This window comes from Ursus americanus, chromosome 15, assembly GCF_024610735.1.
Source record: "Ursus americanus isolate L20-20 chromosome 15, mUrsAme1.1.p, whole genome shotgun sequence".
Taxonomy (NCBI): Eukaryota; Metazoa; Chordata; class Mammalia; order Carnivora; family Ursidae; genus Ursus; species Ursus americanus.
In genome coordinates, this window is record NC_142141.1 from 49590765 (window position 1) to 49609536 (window position 18772).

The 18772-nt window shown below is 34.7% G+C and overlaps 1 protein-coding gene across 2 annotated transcripts in view; it reads left to right on the forward strand.

The window, feature by feature from the left end:
• CDH18 (cadherin 18) overlaps positions 1-18772 on the forward strand; it is a 311962-nt gene that overhangs the window by 61103 nt on the left and 232087 nt on the right. For both annotated transcript variants that reach the window (XM_045787406.2, XM_045787408.2), the window contains exon 2: positions 13910-14204. In XM_045787406.2, the coding sequence (XP_045643362.1) occupies positions 13910-14204 (295 nt within the window). The remainder of the gene's footprint in view (positions 1-13909; positions 14205-18772) is intronic.

The following is an 18772-nucleotide window of genomic DNA, read 5'->3' on the forward strand; positions in this document are numbered from 1 at the left end:
TTGCATTTCCCTAATGGCTAATGATATTGATCATCTTTTCATGTGCTTATTAATTATTTGTGTCTCTTCTGAGAAATGTGTATTCATTTTTTTGTCCATTTTTTTTGAATTGGGCTACTGGTCTTTTTATTGTTGTGTTATTTATAAATTCTAGGTACTAGACCCGTATCAGATATATGATTTGTAAGTATTTTCTCCTACTCCATGAATTGTCTTTTCACTTTCTCGATATCGTGCTTTGAAGTGCCAGAGTTTTTAATGTTGGTGAAATTCAATTGATCTATCTCATTTTTAGTTGCATGTGCTTCAGGTATCATTGCTAGAAAAATATTGCCTATTCCCATGTTGCAAAGATCTATACCTGTGTTTTATTCTGAGAGTTTTATAGTTTTAGTTCTTAAATTTAGTTTTTTTTTTAATCTGCTTTAAGTCAATTTTTGTATATGATCTGAGCTTGGGATACAATTTCAGTTTTTGCATATGTGTATCCAATTTGTCCTTTCAAGATTTGTTGAAAGAATTGAAGAGTTGAATTATCCTGACACACATATTGAAAATTAATTGACCTTAAAAGTATGGGTTTTTGGGGGCTCCTGGGTGACTCAGTCAGTTAAGCATCTGACTCTTGGTTTTGGCTTAGGTCACCATCTCAGGGTTGTGAGATCTAGCCCTGTGTCAGGCTCCAAGCTCAGCGGGGAGTCTGCTTGAGATTCTCTTCCTCTCCTTCTGCCTCTGCCCTGCTTGCACGTATGCACTTTCTCTCTCTAAAATAAGTAAATAATCTTTAAAAGAAAATATGGCTTTATTTTTGAACTTTCATTTCTATTCCACTGATTTATAAGTTTATTCTATCCCAGGACCACATGGTCCTGATCATGGTAGCTTCGTAGTGAGTTTTTAAATCTAGAATATCCACTCTTCTAACCTTGTTCTTTTTTGTACTTTTTTGGCTACTTAGGTTCCTTGCAGTTCCATTTTATATATGAGCAGCTTGTTAATTTCTACAAAAACATTGGGGTTTTGGTGGATAGTCCAATAACTAAATACTGCAATATTTATATTTAAATTTTCCAGTTAATGAATCATGTCTTCCCTTTTATTTAAGAAATTTATTTAGGAAATTCCTTTTATTTACTAATTTTTTAGGGAATATTTTATAGCTTTCACTGTATAAGTTTACTCTACTTTTATTAAATTTATTCCTAAATATTTCATTGTTTTGGATACTATTTTAAATTTCTTAATTTGAATTTTGAATTCTTTACTGCTTGTTTATAGAGACAACATTTATATTTTTATATTCATCTTGTATCTTGAAACCTTGCTGAACTTTCTTTTAGCACTATTAATATTTGGCAGACTGCTTGGGTTTTTGTATATAAAAAGTCATGTCATGTGCAAATAAACATACTTCTTTTCTTCTTTCCAAACAAGATGGGCTTGTTTTTTTTTTTTTTTTTTTTTACCCTAACTTAATTACTTTGGCTAGAACCTTCAGTACAAGGTTGAATATAAATGGCAAGAGTGGATAATTGCAGTGCTTTTGATCCTTGGAGAAAAACTTCAGTCTTTCACCATTAAATATAATATTAACTGCTGGCCTATTGTAGATGCAATTAATCAGGTTGAGGATGTTCTCTTCTATTTCTAGTTGGTTGACTCTTTTTATTAGAAAATGATGTTAGGTTTTACCAAATGATTTTTCCAAATCTATGAGATAATCTTATATTTAAAAAAAAAAAATACTTATATATTATATTATATTGAATGGCTTTGGTATGTTTTAAGCAACCTTGGTTTCTTTGATAAATCATACTTAATCATGTTGTGTCGTTCTTTTTGAAAAATATAAAGGTTGCTGGATTTGATTTGCAGGTATTTTGTTGAGGATTGTTTTATCTATAAGGTAAACTGATCTGCAGATTCCTCTTTTGTGATATTGCTGTCAGATTTTAGTGTCAGTGTAATGCTGGCCTCATATAATGAGTTGTAAATGATACTCCTATCTTTTGGAGAAGTTTATGAAGGACTGATGAGAATTATTTCAATGTTGGATGGAAATCACCAGTGAGGCCATCTGGTCCTGGACTTTTCTTTTGAATTTTCACTGTAACGTTAGGATGTTGTTTGTCAAAACTACTGCGGAGTTGTGGGGGTCAGGGGAGATGGGAATAAGGCACATTAAAATACCACAGAGATTACTGTTCACACCAAGATTCAGCTGTTTTTCTTGCTTACATTCTCCCGGGAATGCTACAATTCTTTGGTTAATTTCCAGAGATCTGAAAAAGTTGATTCTTATAATTTTTGCCAGTATTCTCTTGCTTTTATGGAGGAAAAACGTTTAGAGATCCTTAATCCACTTTTTTGCTCTCATCTAGAACACATGGATATTTAATATAATAATTGATGCAGCTGGTAGACATCAGTATTGTTTTGTTCTTGTTTTGAACTGTTTTTGTTCCGTTTCTTACCCTATGTTAGTTTACTCACATTTTTAAAAGTAATTCTTTTTAGCTCTTCTATAAAATTTTTTAGTAATTCATCACTTTATTCATTTGTAGTGTTTGTCCTAGTCCTAAACAATATGCATCAATAGCATCATGCGGTCTCTTTTAGAATCCATGTTTTACCACAACGTATCTGACACTTCACATTTGCTACCCTGTTTCCTCTGCGTACCTCACACTGGATACTTTCTACTTTCCAACTCCCACTTACCATTCAAACACTCCCCTTCACAAATGCAGTTCCACTAAAACAGTATAATTAGTTCCTGCCCATTTCATTTTTTTTTAATACTTCTGTCATACCTTTTAGTCAAATTACCTTACAAACCCTTCTTACAATGTTATTAATTTTGCTTCAAATATTCAGTTTTCTCTTAAAATTGAAGTTTTTGAAACACAGTTTTTAAAACATGTACCTCTTCACTGACCACTTTTAGATCTCATCGCTTCCAGGTGGGCCAAGTTTCCTCCAGGTATTATTGTAATACCCGGACTCTTCTTTTTTTATTTGTAACTTTTTAATTTCCTTATTTATTTTTTAGTTGATATCTTTTAATATATCATGATTTATGAAAATTCCAGTCATCATATTTCATTCTTTAATGATATTTATTTATTTAATTATGTTCAGTTAGCCAGCATATAGTACATCACTAGTTAATTTTTAAATGTTAATGAAAATTAACAGAAAATACGTTTGCTACTCATATTCCATATTTTATGTTATAGATCATATATTTTTATTTATGGTAGAAAAAAAGGCTTAAAAAGGCAAATTTAAATTTTTAAATAGTGAAAGTAGATAAAGATTAAAGGATCTTAGCAATGAGTCCTATCACAATCTCTCCATATTACAAAAGAAAACCCAAAAAACCTCAGTTGCAATGAAAAAAATAATATTTATTAAAAATCAGATATGTATATTGGAGAGACATGACAGTGAATGAACCTTGGCTTCTGCCCTCAATCAGAATCAAGTAAAGTACGAGATGTGGGGCATTTCATCCGAGAGATACCATGAAATGGTAACTACTTAACGATAGGTAAGCGAGGGTTTCTTTGACATCACAAAGGAGAGACAGATTCTTTGGATGAAAAATTCAGAGACAATTTTACAGAAGATAGGAAATGACTTACTTCTGGGCAGGTACATAGAAACTATCTAGTTTGAGGAAATCTAACGTGGACAGTGGACACAGGAGGAGCCAGATCATCCAGTTTAGTTTGGCTAAAAATTTGGTGTGAATGGTGAAGTGCCCAAAGATTAGGTTAGACATGTTGACGGGAGCCAGGGGAAAATGTATTCCATCTGAAGGCTGTGGGACGCTGTCAAGGGTTTTATTTCAGAAAGGATAAAATTCACATTTTAGAAATAACACACTAAACTATGGTGTAGATGGAATGTGCATGGAACAGAAACAGGCAGATAGTTAATGAGACCACTTAGGGAAAACTGCAATAATCCCAGAAAGTACAAGAGCATGAATTAACTCTGCTAACTGTGATGGAGAGAAGGGGTGAGGGTGGGGAGTTTTTTTAAAGAGATAGATTCACAAGAATTTAGAAAGTTTTTAGTAAGGAGAAATGGAAAAAGAAAAATCATCAGTAGTGCATACGATTTCATACTGAGTGACTGAGAAGGTGGTAGCTCTGATAAGAAACACATGACAGGGGTTATTCAATCTGATAAGAAACACATGAGAGCGGCGCCTGGGTGGCACAGTCGTTAAGCGTTTGCCTTCGCGTGAAACCAGCGTTCTGGGATTGAGCCCCACATCAGGCTCCTCCGCTGGAAGCCTGCTTCTTCCTCTCCCACTCCCCCTGCTTGTGCTCCCTCTGTCGCTGGCTGTCTCTCTCTCTGTCAAATAATAAATGAAATATTAAAAAAAAAAAAAAAAAGAAACACACGAGAAAGTAAAGAATGAGTTCAGACTTACAGCTGAGTAAATTGGGCTTTATGATTCAAACATTTCAGAATAGCATTTCATTCTGAAAAGCTTAACTGAGAGGAAAAATTATGCACAATAGCAGACCGCACAATTTTCATTTTAACCTGCAGTGTTACGTGTGCTCAACTCTGGGTTGAGTAGCCCCACACATCACAGAAAATCTTAGCAAGAAAACTTACACTTTGCACTGTATCCTCCTTGAGTTTCAATCCACAGTTTCTCTCCATTGGAAAAGATTCAGTATTTCCATGTCTTGCATTTCCAAAGTTAGGACCCAATATTTGGGAGTTTTGCATTCTGCTCCCTTGTGCTGACGTAGTTTTACCATGTTTTTTAAATTAGCTTTCTCAAAAAAAAAAAAAAGTAAATAAATAAAATTATAACTAGGTGATGTTTGGTAACCTTAGAACAATTTATGTTGTGTGATTAGATTAAATCCAGAACACACATGAATAAGGAAAAAGTTTGATGAGAGTTAAATTTTAGAAAGTGTGTAAATTTTATCCTTTTATAGAAATGGAGAAACAGAAATATAGATTGAGACTTTGTGTCCTTTCCCTGGGAAAACTTCCCAATAATGGAACTTAGTTTACTTTATGCTTCGGTCAGAACTGTCCCTACTCTGTGGATCTATTGCTCTTTCTTGCTCACCGCAGTAAAAACTTCTTGAGGACAAGGAACTTGATTTATTTCCGCACCTTGCTTGATGCATAGTAGGGATGGATGCTATATCTTTTTCTTCCATTCAATTACGTTGAATTGGTTTTAAACCTAGAGTAAACACAAGGACCCTGTTGATACAGACCAAGAGAATAACTGAACAGAGACAGATATGGAAATTGCAGGCTCACGTGAAGGATATAAGAGATAGGCAGGGATATAGATGCAAAAATGTCAAGACTGGCTCCAGGAAGACAAGACAGCCAGTTAAATAAGCATTACCTCGCAGTACCTGCGCAACTTAAAGCAATAGCCTTAGAGACGTGACTACATTCAGGACAGAATTTAGCAACCTGAGGCATGGCCAAATATATATATCAAATTCTTAAGCATCTCAGAATGAGAATCAAGCAAAGGTTAGGGGCTATGCATAGAAATGAGATGGTACCTGAGATTTTCTAATGATTCCTACCACTTGGAGAAGGCTGCAAGATACTGTGATTTTTCCACATAACTGGCCCAAAGGAAACTCAGAACTGTAACAACAACAAGAACATTTATATTAAAAAGTAATATTTATTTAATCAATTAAAACTGAAAGATATGTAAAAGGAAATTGACTAAGTCACTGCAGTGTCAGCTTTTTCCTGCCCTCAGCTTTTTTCTGCCCTTCTTCAAGTCTCACTGGCTTGGATTATATTCTTTCCTAACTATCCATATGTCCATATTAATAAATAGGAATATTCTATACATGTAGCTTTTGTTATTTATACTTTTATCTAAGTAAGATCTCAGCTTCTATATTATTGCATGGCATGGTTTTCTTCTTTTTTTTTTTTTTAAAGACTTTTATTTATTTATTTGACAGAGATAGAGACAGCCAGCGAGAGAGGGAACACAAGCAGGGGGAGTGGGAGAGGAAGAAGCAGGCTCATAGCAGAGGAGCCTGATGTGGGGCTCGATCCCATAACGCCAGGATCACGCCCTGAGCCGAAGGCAGACGCTTAACCGCTGTGCCACCCAGGCGCCCCACATGGCATGGTTTTCTCGCCCACAACCAATTATAGAGAATTCTTCAGAGCTAACATAGTCATATTATTATTGTAATGATAATTCATAATTTGTGAAACAATCCCCCTCCAGTTGGACCTTTAGATATTTTGCCTCTGAAATGATCAGTAAGTATTATTCATATATAGATATCCTTATCTACAGATGTTATAATTTCTCTTATTTTCCAGGACACTAGCATGTGTTTGGTTTTCCTTCTACCTAACTGGTTTCTCCTTCTCTATTTTTCTGGTCTTTTTAATTTCTTCTACATTTATTTCATTGATAACCTCATTCTGTTTCAATCCTCTAAATACCGCTTTTGTTCTGGATGTCTCCTAAATTTATAAAGCCAACCATATTTGTCTTTTGAACTGCAGACTGCATATGAAAATGGCCTCTATATCTCCACTGAGATCACCAATAGAAATACCATGGTTAGCATGTCAAAATTCAATCCCTAATCTTCCCCATCCTAGTTCCTGATACCTGTATCCTTCCACATCTCATTTGATTACAATTCCAAATTCTTAGTAGCTGTGGGAAAGGGAAAGAATCTCAAGCAGACTCGGCTATGATTGCGGAGCCTAATGCGGGGCTTGATCTCACAACCCCTGAGGTCATGATCTGGGTCAAAATAAAGAGTCGGATGCTTAATTGACTGAGCCACCCAGGTGCCCCCATGGTTGTACCATTTCTTATCACTTTCACCATCACCCCAGTCCACGCTGTCGTCATCAATCATTGTATTATCATGGTGGCAGTCTATCAGTTCTCCCTGCTTTCATTTTTGTTCTTCTATTTTCTGTTCTCAGTAATGAAGTGGACACAATCCTTTTGAGACATAAATCAATTATGATACTCCACTGCTCAAAACTCTCCAGTCCCCCTTTGTCTCATCCCTGGGTCCTCCATGATCTTACAGTACAATATATCTTACTGTACTATACTCACCCTTCTTATTATGATGATGTGGGACAATAAAATGACTGCATGATAAGATGAAGTGAGGTAAATGATGTGGGCATTGTGACACATCATTAAGCTACTATTGACCTACTGATGATACGTCAGAAGGACTATCACCTGTTTCTGGACCACAGCTGACAGTGGGTAACTGAAACCAGGGAAGTGAAACCACAGACAAGAGGGAACTACTGAATTTCTCTGATATCTTCTCCTACTGCCCTTATCTGTCCATGCAACTCTGGTCACACTTGCTTCCTCTCTGTTTCTGGAATCTGCTGGTCATGTCCCTAACTTGATCCTTTTGCTCTTTCTGTGTTCGCTGCCTTCAGTGCTCTTCCCTATAATATGCACTTGGCTAACTCCCTCACCTCCTTCAAGAATTTACTAAAATGTCATCTTTTTAATATGGCATATCTGACTCCTTTATTAAATTTTATTGTTGCTTTAACAAAGCACTGCAAAATTAATGCCTCAAAACCACACAAATTTATTTTCCAACACTTTCATAAGTCAGAAGTTTAACATAGTTCTCACTGGACTAAAATCAAGGTGTGGGCCCATTCCCTTACTTTTTCACAGCTTCTAGAGGCCTCTCTTAGGTCTTGCGTGAAGATTTTTATGTTTTAGAACCAGCAATGAGGTGCTGAATCTTTCTCACACTTCCGTTTTTCTCTCTCTCTCACCCAGCTGCGATCAGTTCTTCCCTTGTAAGGACCCATGTGATCAGAATTGTCCCATCTAGAGAAACCAAGGTAATTTCCTTGTCTTAAGGGCCTTAACCTCAAACACGTGTATGAAGTCCTTTTGCCATATAAAGTAACATATTCACAGGCTTCCAGAGTAAAGATATAGACATCTTTGAGGGGCTGTTGTTCTACCCACCATACTTCCATAGTTAATACTGCAATCTCTCTACACATTGCCAACCATCTTTGATAGTTCTTCTCCTTTACTTTCTTTCTCTGTTTTTAACTATGGGTCATGCCACTGTCTAACATATTATATATCAGTCATATTCTGCTTACTGTGTATTTCTCCCCACTGGGATTAATGTAAACCTTCCCAGGTTAGGAATCTCTGCATTACTGACATGTTTAAGTACTGAATACCAGGACTGGAACATAGTGAGTGCCCCAAAAATATTTGTTGGATATATATTTCTGAAAGTGATTGCTAGATAGCAAATGATAATGTCTTATTTTATTGTCAGATGAATTTTCTAAATGATTGAAGCCATTCACATTTCTGTCATCTTCTTTACCTCTCCCTTTGATATGCAATTACTGCTTTCTTATTTGAACAAAGAGGTAAAATGAACAGTAATGACAGAGTTTTAATGGATATGAAATCACAACACATGCAAACGTGTAGACAATGGTTTGGGCCAGTATTTTTCTGGAATTGTACTAATATTAGTACACTCCGAGATTTTTTTTTCTTTAAAAGCAGCTGCCAGGGCTGTCTCTTTCTCAGCTGGACCCTAATTGGCAGATAAAAGAACACAGATTAACTCTGATAGAGAAGAGGTACTCCTATGCCTCCTATATCTCCAACTTTAATCAATTGGTTGGTTTTTGAGGCTTTCCAACAACGAATAGTGAAATTCTCAACCACTGACTTGCCTCCTGCAGTGCCCAAATATTTGACACATCCCAATGGGGCCCTCTAAAGTACAGCTGATGGGTATGGAATTATGACAACTTCAGATCAAAGATATTTTATAGTTTTTTTTAAATCTTGTATATTAATATGCCTAATCTGGGATTCAGGGGATATAGTAAACACACACTTCTTCCTGTTCTTTTTCCCTTCTCCTCCTCACTCATTAGTTTTCTTCTCTAAGAATACACATTAAGAAGTTAAATGCTAAAAACTGAAATTCAACAGGGGACTTTTGCATGTTTGCAAAGACCTCTGATGTTTCTAGTTAAACACATACCTTATTTCCTTACTCTCATCTAATTTCTTAACTTTTTAATCAATTAATGTTAGATTTGTGATTGGGCAAAGTGCTTTATCCTTACTAATTTTAATATAACTTTTTACATATTAACTGATGCCTAATTAAAACCAGTGGTTACATATTTTTGTTTTTGCTCTCGACTGAAATGTTAATTACCGAGAGACTATTATGATTTGATATGTTTTTTCTTCTTTACATCAATTACTTATTAACAGTTCAATTGAATTTTGTTTTATCTGCTTATAGTTTAAAATATAACACATTCTGGAAAAAATATAACATTCTGGAATGAAGGATGCATAATACATTTTAATAACATGTATTTCCTATGATCCTCACATTGCATCACTTGTATTTCATGTGTTGGGAAAATACTAGTAGTGGAATTACTACACAATATTTTCACTTTATTCCTAAATTCCACTTGAATATTGTAAATATAAGTTTCCAACTCAAAAAATACACATAAAACATGTAGTTTAAAATATTACAATTTTAAATCAGTGACCTATCTTTTTAACATAGCTTAAAGTCCTCACTAAAAGCAACTTTTGAAGTTAATTGCTCTGCCACCATGTTCTTAACCTTTTAAAGTTATTCTTCCCCAAGGGATAGAATATTATCTTAGTGAGGAACTCTGCATTGGAGTGAAAGCTATAAATTTTTAGGTCCTGATCCTAATGTGGTCCGGGGTGAATAAATAGTTTTCTAGGGGGAACTCATGTGAGTCTCATGAGCTTTCTAAGTGCCATAGGTTACTACTTAACACTTGGAAAGAGACAATTTATTAAAGTAATGCCAGAGAAGTGGTCATTTTGCTTTACTTGGGTGGTTATATTTTCTTTCTTCATTCTCCTCCCCTTTTCTGTTCTCTAAAGAGCAGTCATTTAACCCTACTTTATCATGTGATTACATACAAAAGCATTCTTTCTTCTTGCTTTAGGACAATATAACATCTGTCCTTCGGCACAAAAGTATCACTTGCTTTGCAAAATCTCATGACTCTAAAAGTATATTCCCACCACTGTGTGTTATGATAAGACCCTGACACTGTTCTCTCCATGGTATTTCTAAATTGTCTGCTACAAAGAGTTCAGTATATATGACTAAAATCAACTTTGTCTCCCAAATATTTTTACATATGTCAATGTAAGATAAATGAAAGTCTCTCTTTAATAATATAGTAGCTAGCTCAACTTACAACATCATATTTTGCTGTTGCTAAATCAGCATTATGTCGATATCCAGAGTATTTCTACTGTATGTGCTCTATTCACAGGTCTTTCATTTGATGTCTCATTGCTGCCCACACTCGGAGATAACACATTTCTATCCTGGTTATCTGTTTTACCTGATTATCTGTATCAAAGAGCTTTTTCTCCATATCTTAAGATTTTTACCTCTACTAGTATGATTATGCTCATCCATTTCATTCATTCATTCACTCATTCATCCATTCACTCATTCACTGTTTCTTGCCTTAAAAAATCCCTGATATACAGCATGTACTCTTTCAGGATCTTAAAACTCACTTATTAAGCAAAAGAAGATAAAATAGCTGGTGGCCCTCTCAGGAGTCACCTCTTGCAGATATATATTCCAAACTGAACTGAATATTTGGAAATGGGTGTCTGGTAGACAAGAGGTAATCCTGAGTGGATCACTTTTTTTTTTTTCGCAAATGGTTATCATCATAGTTGTATAAGCTACTAATTTGATTAAATGCCATTGTAATAGTTTCCCATTAGTGTTAACATAAAAGTTAATCGTTCCAATATTCAACTAGGCCTGCTGAGAGATTTACAAAATCCATTAATGAAATGATTATATTATTTAAACACTCAAACTAAACATTATTAACACCTTATATAATTCAAATACATATTTGTAACATTTTAATATAACTTTTACTATGTTATCCAATAACATAGATACTGTTAAATTATAATTCACTGATTTTATTGCACATCTATTTACAAATTAGACATAATTTCAGAAATATTTAGGCTTAGTTGTTTACTAATTATAAACACTTTATGAATGTGGAACCAGATCCAAGTCTTAAAATCTAAAGCCATAAAATTACTCACATTTTTTTCTTTTATCTGAATTGCTTAACAATCTATATAAATCATAGAGTGTGTTATGCTTTTAATACATGCTTTAGATTGACAACTTTACTATTTCTCTTATATACTTCTATTGCTGGTCTACATATATAATCCTATTCTTTAAATATGATTAACTTTTTGTTAATACAAACCTCTATTCCAAAATAAAGTAACATCAAAATAACCTAAGAACATAGAAGAATATGAAAATACATCCTGAAAATAAAAGTCAATTGTCACCATTGCTATATCTTTCTGAAGTAAGTTGTTAGAAGCATAACACATTTCCCCCAGAAGGGTTTTAAATTAGTTATATAGATTTCTAATTTATATAGTATAACAATAGCTAATAAAACTGTCTCACATTTTATTTAATAACAAGAGTGTTTGAGAGAGTGTTTTTAAAAACATTTGTTTAATGAATTTGTTGCTTTACATTGCTGTGATTTGGTTACAGATTAAAGCAAATATGCAGAACGTGAAACAGGCTGCTCTATTGATATTTTGCAGGTGTCTGCTTCATAAATGATAAATCCTTCTTCTCAGTACTAAAAGATATGTCAAGAAACATAAAGAAATGACTAAATACATTTCCATCCATGCATACAACTATCTCCACACAACTCATTCTGCATTCTTCATTCAGTAGTTAATTTACTAATGAAGTGTGAATCTTTGAAGGCTGTGTTTTTCATATTTTGCTAATGGATTTCTTACGCCTCTTTATAAAAGCTGAAAAAAAAGTAGTTTGGAAAGATATAATTTGTTGAATCTTGCTAAGTGATTTCCATCAGAATTTGTCCCTGTTTATGTGTTATGCATTTTCAAAAAAAGAGATAGTATTATTTTTGATGTAGTATAATTTATATTTCAGTTGCCTCCATTTTATCATAGAATAGTCCCTTTGTCATTTATTTTTCTATATTTTATCTTTTTAAAAAATGTCTTCTAAGGGTTCAGATTTTAATATAATCCTTGAAAAATTTTTCTCTCTTTATTATGGCAAGAAACCCAAAAGCTATATGAACGAGGTTATATTTTTCAATGTTTCCAAGTGTCAGAAATGAGCAAAAGGTGAGTAGTTGAGGTTATATAACCAAAAATGTGTCATATGAAGGATAACTGTTCAGATCTCTTGGGAGAAATGATTCTTCAGATATTTATTTAAGATTTAAGAAAATATTGTGTGGTTGTTTCACATATAGCAGTGGCTCTTATGGAAATATTTAATTAAGATGGCACAAGTTGAAATAGATTATGAAGTATGAATTATATGCAGTTTGGAAGCATTTCTCGGGGAGCCTGGGTGGCTCAGTCGGTTAAGCATTCAATTCTTTTTTTTTTTTTTTAAAGATTTTATTTATTTATTCGACAGAGATAGAGACAGCCAGCGAGAGAGGGAACACAAGCAGGGGGAGTGGGAGAGGAAGAAGCAGGCTCATAGCAGAGGAGCCTGATGTGGGGCCCGATCCCATAACACCGGGATCACGCCCTGAGCCGAAGGCAGACGCTTAACCGCTGTGCCACCCAGGCGCCCCAAGCATTCAATTCTTGATTGCAGCTCAATTCATGATCTCAGGGTCATGAGATTGATCCCCATGTTGGATTCTGTGCCCAGCGCAGAGTCTTCTTGAGATTCTCTCTCTCCCTCTGCCCCTCCACCCGTGTTCTCTCTCTCTCTCTAAGATAAATAAAATAAATAAATAAAATCATTTCCTGATGTTTAAATGACAAAAAATGGTTTATAATTATCTTAATATCTATTTATCTTTCTAACTAAATACTTCTCTACTGAAATATTACTTCTGTAATATCAATTAAAATGATATTCCAGTATTTTTATTTTAATGAGTGAGAATTTGTTGGTGTATTTTAATTAATTTTAAAAAATAGGCCTATGTATTGATTAAATCAATCACTACTATTGAAAGTTAAATTCTCATAGTTAAAAAAAAAAAAGTGGATGCCTGGCTGGCTCAGTGGCTCAGTCAGTAGAACATGTGACTCTTGATCTCAGGCTCATGAGTTCAAGCCCCATGTTGAGTAGAGAGATTACTAAAAATAAATAAACAAACAAACTTAAAAAAAGAAAATATTCTATTTTAATCTATTTTAATGTTCTTAATGTTCTAAATCTGAACAATTAATCTGGGAAATAGTCTTTTTAAAATTTTTTCAAATTATAAAATTAATACCTCTGTAACAAATAAATGCCTCTTTTGTGGAGATTTTTAATAATTTGAATTTTCTCCTACCATACATATTTTTTTCTTTTTTAAATTTTAGGTTTGAAATAAAATGCGAAACAATTAATTTTTAAAAAGCATTATTCCTGAAAGTATTGAAGGCAACAGTGATTTACTGGTAGTTTCTTTTTCCAATTCTATTTTCTGTAGTTAGTGAAGTGTTGATTTGGTAGAATAACATCAAGTGTTATTGTTTTTCTTTTAATCAGTATTATTTATTAATTACTCTTAAGTCAATGATTGGATTTTTTAGGTCATGATAAAAATATCCATAGTACCAAGTAGAGAAAAACTGTAGAAAAATAAATGATTGTAGTAACCTATAGGACGCTGTGGAGATAAGAAAAGTTAATCAAAGTGAGTTAAAAATTATAGATAGGCAATTTTAAGGTAACATGATGTTAGGTTGGAATATAATTGCAAGCTAAATTATTTAATTTTTATTGTCCAGCTGCACTCCAATTCTGACAAAGGCGATGGGTCTGTCAAGTACATCCTTACCGGAGAAGGTGCTGGGACTATATTTATCATTGATGATACCACTGGGGACATCCACTCGACGAAAAGCTTAGACAGAGAGCAGAAGACCCACTATGTGCTTCATGCCCAGGCTATTGACAGACGAACAAACAAGCCTCTTGAACCTGAATCCGAGTTCATAATCAAAGTACAAGACATCAATGACAATGCTCCAAAGTTCACAGATGGACCATACATCGTTACTGTGCCTGAAATGTCAGATATGGGTAAGAAAAAAATCATTGTTTACTTTGGCAGTTAATATATTTTTAAGAATCAAAAAAAATCATCATTTGAAGACCAGTTTTTCATTTTTGTGTATGTGTGTGGAGAAATCTGAAGAAATTTCAAAATATTTTTATATTTACATGTGGCTTAAAATGTTAAAGAATATTGGGTCTAGGTATTAGAATATCTATTGAAATTAATTTCTGAACTTATAAGTAGAGATAATAGTTTGGTATCAAGAAAAAAAAATCGTTGATGGGAAAACACCAGCAATTCTTGCTTGACATAATTTTGACCATATTATTTCTTCATGTACCTTGCTACGAAGATACCAACACATTCAAGGTGACAATTTGCATAAATAGAAATAGGTGATATAATGTCTGAAATCTTTTGCTACATGTCTTTTAAGCTTGTAGTGTATGACCAATTTATAATAGCATTAAAAACGCAAGTAATATCTATAGTATTCAATAAAACTTTTTAGATACTCATAAACGTTTACATACCTCATTTGTTTTAAAACATAAGAAAATTCTTAAAGTATTTTGGATACCATTTTAAAGATGTATAAGCCAGCATACTGTAATTAGGTGATTTTCCCAAATTCATATATCTAGAAAAAGGCCAAGAAGAAATTGACACCAGGTTCTCCTGAATGCAGAGCTTACCCTGCAGTTGATGGGGTATGATTTGGGCCTCATGTCACTCTGATGACCTGGGGCTTCCTCATCGCTTACAGATCTCTGTCGTGTAGCTATTTTATTTTGTTTTTCTCTCCTATGACAAATTTTCTAAATCATTAAAATGAAGTTCAGCTATGATGATTTTTTGACTATCTCTATAAGACTCTAAGGGATGTAGAACATGATTTTTGAGTAAGGATTTTATATATTTGAGCTTATATATGAGTATTATTATATATGAGTATTGTATATGTAAGTATCTATGACTTAGTTTAAGCTGAGGTTATTATAGTCATTAATCAAATTGTTGTGTTTTGGATATGTATATAAGTGGTTTTATTTTTAATTTTGATTTTTAAAATGTTTTTGAGATATAACTGACAAAAAGCGGTGGAAAATTTAAGATGTACAGTGTAATACCTTCACTTGCACATATCTGAAATGATCACCATAATAAGTTTAGTTAACATTCTTCATCTCATATACATATGGGTTGTTAATGAAAGATTGTAGTTTCTTCCCTTCCCTGCTCGAGCCCATTTTAGCTCTCATGAGGTAGGCAGATGGCTCCTGAAGCTGTTGGGGAAGCAGGTTAGAAAGAAAAGACTAGTTCTTTACCAGAATCTCAGAGCAGAAAGCAATTCTACCAGAGTAGAACACAGGGATCAGCTCAAGAGAGTCTGGGGAGAGGCCCAGATGTCACTCAGGCTTATTGGTCTCTAAGCAAAGTTGAAGGTAAACTGAAGGGCTCAACGCCATTAAGCCTGGCAGGTGAGAGTTAATGTGGAATTCTAGAACAGACTTCCTTTTCTCACCTTGTCAAAGAACTGACACCCCATTTGCTAACCTTTTGTCTCACAAAAGTGAAAAGCTCTGTGACTCTACCATTTGTGAGAATGCCATTGGTAAGGGTAACTTCCAGAGGCTACATAAGAGTCCCAAGGAGCAGAAGCAAAACCACCATAACCAGGGGGCAAACAGAAACACAGGCAGAGCAGTCATTACTAAGCAAGTGTGCTGAGCAAAAGATAACAAGAGCACTAGTGTTGTTGGGATACGACAAAGAGATTTCTGTAACTCAGAGCCATGTTTTCTGCAACCAGTAAACAACAAAATATCGGTATATGATTGAGGCATGAATGGTCATTGATATATCCGAATTATTGTCCTGGAACTTGAAAACATATCAGACTGGAAGAATTAACTAAAAATCAGAGAGCAAAAAAATCCCCAAAATGTGGGAATTGTGGTACAAGATGAGACTTAAAAGAGATATATGTGCATTAGACCTCTTGTGTGGATGACATATGTTCCCAGACAACAAAAAAGAGTAGATGAAGGAAAGTATGACATTTTTTCCTTGAGGTGAAGAACATATTGAATTTATGAGTTTAATAGAGTTTTTGAGGAAGGGTTAGAATAAGAATTAAACCTAGGTAAATCCTGGCAAAGTACCTGAAACCTAAACGAAAGAGAAAATTTTACAGATTTTCAGATATTTTTTTAATTGCCTAGTAATCTATGTAATACATATCATATTTATCACTTGAAATACCAGAATCTGGGACACCAGGGTGGCTCAGTCTGTTAAGCATCTGCCTTCAGCTCAGGTCATAGTCCTGGGGTCCTGGGATTGAGCCCCGCATCAGGTTCCTTGCTCAGCAGGGAGCCTGCTTCTCCTTCCCCCCTGCCATTCCCCCTGCTTGCATTCTCTGTCTCTTTCTCTCAGTCAAAAAATAAAAAATCTTAAAAAAAAGAAGAAAATAAATACTAGAATCTGATTGACAGTTGAATGTATAATCTACAAAGAAAAAAAAAAAAAAACTCTAGCCCCAAATCCTTTGCTCATCAAAATATGACTCATTTGTAAAGGTAAAAGAAATGTTTGGGGAAGGATCCAGAAAGTAGATTGTTGCGTTATCTTATCTAAAAATATATTTGAGAAAATGTTGTAATGAAAATTGTTGAAATGAATCCAAACAGAGATCCTCAAAGTCAAGGAAAATGACAAGGAGAGGGGAAAAAAAAATTGGAAATGTACCCTGAAATATGTGTTTATGTGTGTACACAGTTAAATCTAAATGGATACGTTTGAGGATGCTAAAGGAAACTGTACAATCCAAGAATCATAAAGCTTAAAGGAATTACTGTGGCATAAAATATAGTTTGAGGACTTAGGAACAAGTCACAACATTTCAAAGTCTTCATCCAGGACTTAAGAGGAGGATGGGAATGGGAAATAATATTCCTAAATTCTTTTACCGAGATGAGTATGGTTGAGGAGGAATATACAATATCTGAAAGAAGTAGAGAAAAAGGGGGCACCTGGGTGGCTTAGTCGGGAAGTGTCTCCTTCAGCTCACATCATGATCTCAAGGTCCTAGGATCAAGCCCTGTGTCAGACCTCCTGTTCAGTGGGGAGTATGCTTCTCCCTCTGCTTCTCCCCTCTCCCCCTGAGAGAGAGTGCTCTCTCTCTCACTCACTCTGTCTCAAATAAAATCTTAAAAAAAGCATCCATTTAAAAAGAAAAAAAAGAAGTAGAGAAAAAGAACACGACAGAATAGGTTTAAGTAACTGTATTGCTGTGCTTCTAAGCATGATTCCATTGAGAGAGAGAGAGAAAATTCACTAGAGAAAAAAATGTAGATAAAAAAGTATCAAAATAGCATCTATTGTACATTTTAATACAAATGTATAGAAGGTGCTTTGAAAGTTAGTGGAGGGATGAACTCACTTCACATGTGTGCTTCAGAATGGGTGATGCTTGCATTGATTCTGATTTTAGAATTAAAAAGCTAGTAATATTGGAGAGGAGGGACCAGCCAACAGTGGCAAGGGAGACAAATTCAGCTTGTGGTCTATTTTTTTTATATAATGTTTAACTGGAATACAGCCACATCCATTCATTTAAATATTGCCTGTGGTAGTTTGGGCATTACAGTGACAGAATTGAGAAGTTGCAATGGAGACCATTTGACTCCCAAAGCCGAAAGTAATTCCCTGTTGCCTTTTACAGAAAAAGTTTGTCAACCACCATTGTAAGGGCTTGCAGGGGTGTGACTGGAGGCAGGGGCAATAATAGAGGATAGTGTCACAGTCTGATAGACAAGGCATCGCTGCTCTAGGGCAGTTAGTGTTCTGCCAGCCCTGCTAAATATGCACGGACATATGTTATTTGTTATAAATGATAGGTTGGGGCTTCTTGCTTTTAGGTGGATACTGTTAGTTATCTAACTAATATTCAGCCTGTCTTTTTGTGTTACTACAAATCAGTATTGTTCAGGTGACATGATGCAGAATCAAATATTCACCTCCCACCACTCCCTTTCCTCTAGGAGTGACCATGTGACCTAAATCTAACCAGTAGGATGTCAGTGGAGGCCAATGGGGTGGGATTTCCAGAAAAGAGATAGGTTTCCTGAGAAGACATAGGTGGCATACATATTTCACCCATGGCCCCAAAACCAGATGTGGTATGAAAATGCAGCAGCCTCTGGCATCGTAAGGATGAAAGCCTCCTGCTAAGTGAGATGGAGCAGAAAGTTAAAAGGGTCTGGAAGGGTGATTCTCTTGCAGAAGTGATGCTCTATCCCAGCCTGCCAATGACAAAATCATTCTTAACAAAGTAAACCTGTTTCCATTTAAACTGTCTTGTTGGATCTCAGATACCTACAGCTACATTGACTCTGAGTTGGTACTTGGACAAATTCTAGATTTAACAAGGACCCCAAAAGCAAAAAATGAAAACCAATACTGAATCCAAAAGAATAGTGAACATCAGATAAGAAACAATGATGCCATTTTCCATGAAGTGCCTTGATTTGGGAATGACACATGAAATCAGCACTTATTTTCCTTTCTATGTAATTGTGATGCTGGA